Below are 1,989 nucleotides of genomic sequence, written 5' to 3'. Positions count from 1 at the left end.
AATCAGCTCTCAGTATTTTATGTTGATTTGCATTTTACACACAAAATGTTGTGCATGATACCAAGTTGAGTGTTCATTAAAACCGATGACTGAAAAGTAATGTTACTGTGAATTTTTCTTCTTTGTAGAACAGTAAAGTTATGAGCGGCATTTCAATGAAATAGAAAACTAAGCATCACATCATAGTCACAATCTAGAGGAAAATCTATGATTCTGTCCATATGAGAGGAAAAAGACTAAACAGGAATAGCAAAAAAAAGAGAAAAAGTGAGCACTCCTTACTTACAGCTGATTATCAGCATGAGTAAGGGCTTTATTCCAGTCTCAAGTGTGCTGCTGACTAAAGTCGTAAACAAAGTCGTAAGTGCTGGGCTCTTTGGGAACAGGAGGAGGGATGTCAGGAATCTGAATGTTTTCGAGGTCCAAAAGGCGAAGTTTCAGCTCCATAGTAACCAGAGTGTCCATATCTGATTTTGTGAGCTCACTTGTCATCTCTTTTGCCAAAAGAGCATTCAAGCCATCAGTCCAAATGCAGTACTAATGAGAAAAAAAATAGTAAGAGAGTATTATTAAGCATTCAAGCAGTGCATGAGTGATAAAACTGATATCACAGTATTAAAGAAATACTCTTAATGGCTTTGATGTCCACATGATGAGGTGATACTGTTAGCTTACGAAAAACAAATGTTCTTTATCTTTCCACGAAACCAAAATCAATTCTAAATGATTAAATGTAATGTAATGTAAATTCTATATGACTGTCCTGGGGCCTATTTCATAAAACAAGTTTACCAAATAAGCCAGGCTTATTTCAGTTAGTCTGACTTATTTTGAAACAAATCAACTGACAATAAGTTAGACTAACTGAAATAAACCTGGCTTATTTGGTAAACTTGTTTTAATGAAACAGGCCCCTGGCCTATAGGCTTAGATCTCTGCCACAATTCTGCGTGTGAAAGATCATATTTTGAGCGCACAAAAGTGCACTTTGCACGCGCGCGATCTGAGTTTTGTGGAGAAAATGTTCGTTTCGCAAAGAAAAAATTATTTCGAGCGCACGAAAATCAATTTTGCATTTATCTGGAAGATAAATTCTTCAAACAGTGGTACAAGAGGATGTGGTGTTGGTCCTTCAAGAGTCACTCTCAACTTATCTGTCTATAAAGCATATATATATAAATCAGTTTTCAAGCATTTTACTACACTTCAGTATGTGGTTCTTATTAAGTAGGGGTAATTTTTTAGGATTCTATACTTAACCTAAGTCTCTGAGAACCTGACACCTTGTACTTCTGGAGACTCCAGGTAGGTTGCAGTTCTGGAAAATCGTGGCGCTGGAGACTAAATGGTTCCTGGTGATTTCACAGCTAATTCTTCACCTTAATTCCTAATTCTTTTGCAGTTAACATGCATCTTTTCTTCTCCACATGTTTTTGACTGACCCTGCTGACCCACTGAGCATTTTGCTGTCCAATGGTTATGCCTTAACTTTGCAATTTCTAGTATTGCATTAGTTTTGAATATTTCTCATGGGCATTTAATAATTTTTGACTTCAGTCTGAGTTAAATCTCTTTTTTGGCTAATTTTATCTGTAAAAGAAAATCTGCAAAAATAAAATTTCTGTGAGACAATTTCACAAACAGCATGAGTGAATCACCGCGCGTGCTCTCTCTTTCTCTCAGAATGTGCAAATGGCTTCAAATCATGTCGCGTCTGCATCAGTGGTGTAGTCTAGTTTTTTTTGTAGTGGGTATACTCTGATTTTTCCCGCAGCCTCATAGCTACTCACCACCCCAAAGCAACACCCTATCATCACCACACTCACTAATGCATACAATATGCATATACATGTAACTGAGAGCATTCTGAAAGACTGCTTATGTGATATCAACATGTCAATTTATTATAAGCAACAGAAGACTTTAACAGCCAATGACATTTACAGCTGGGGAGACTGGACTGATTTCTTACTGTTTAGTGTTAATCGT

At 36.8% G+C, this 1,989-nt stretch overlaps 1 protein-coding gene across 2 annotated transcripts in view; it reads right to left on the bottom strand.

The window, feature by feature from the left end:
- Positions 1-265: 265 nt before the first annotated feature.
- LOC107714704 (engulfment and cell motility protein 1-like) overlaps positions 266-1,989 on the bottom strand; it is a 16,874-nt gene continuing 15,150 nt past the window's right edge. For both annotated transcript variants that reach the window (XM_016520661.1, XM_016520662.1), the window contains exon 7: positions 266-537. In XM_016520661.1, coding sequence (XP_016376147.1) covers positions 325-537 — 213 coding nt within the window. In that variant the 3' untranslated portion in view covers positions 266-324. The remainder of the gene's footprint in view (positions 538-1,989) is intronic.

Source organism: Sinocyclocheilus rhinocerous, unplaced genomic scaffold, assembly GCF_001515625.1.
Source record: "Sinocyclocheilus rhinocerous isolate Xijiao unplaced genomic scaffold, SAMN03320098_v1.1 scaffold2194, whole genome shotgun sequence".
Classification (NCBI taxonomy): domain Eukaryota; kingdom Metazoa; phylum Chordata; class Actinopteri; order Cypriniformes; family Cyprinidae; genus Sinocyclocheilus; species Sinocyclocheilus rhinocerous.
The sequence above is the reverse complement of the archived record's forward strand: the minus strand, read 5'-3'. Positions and strand labels throughout refer to the sequence as shown.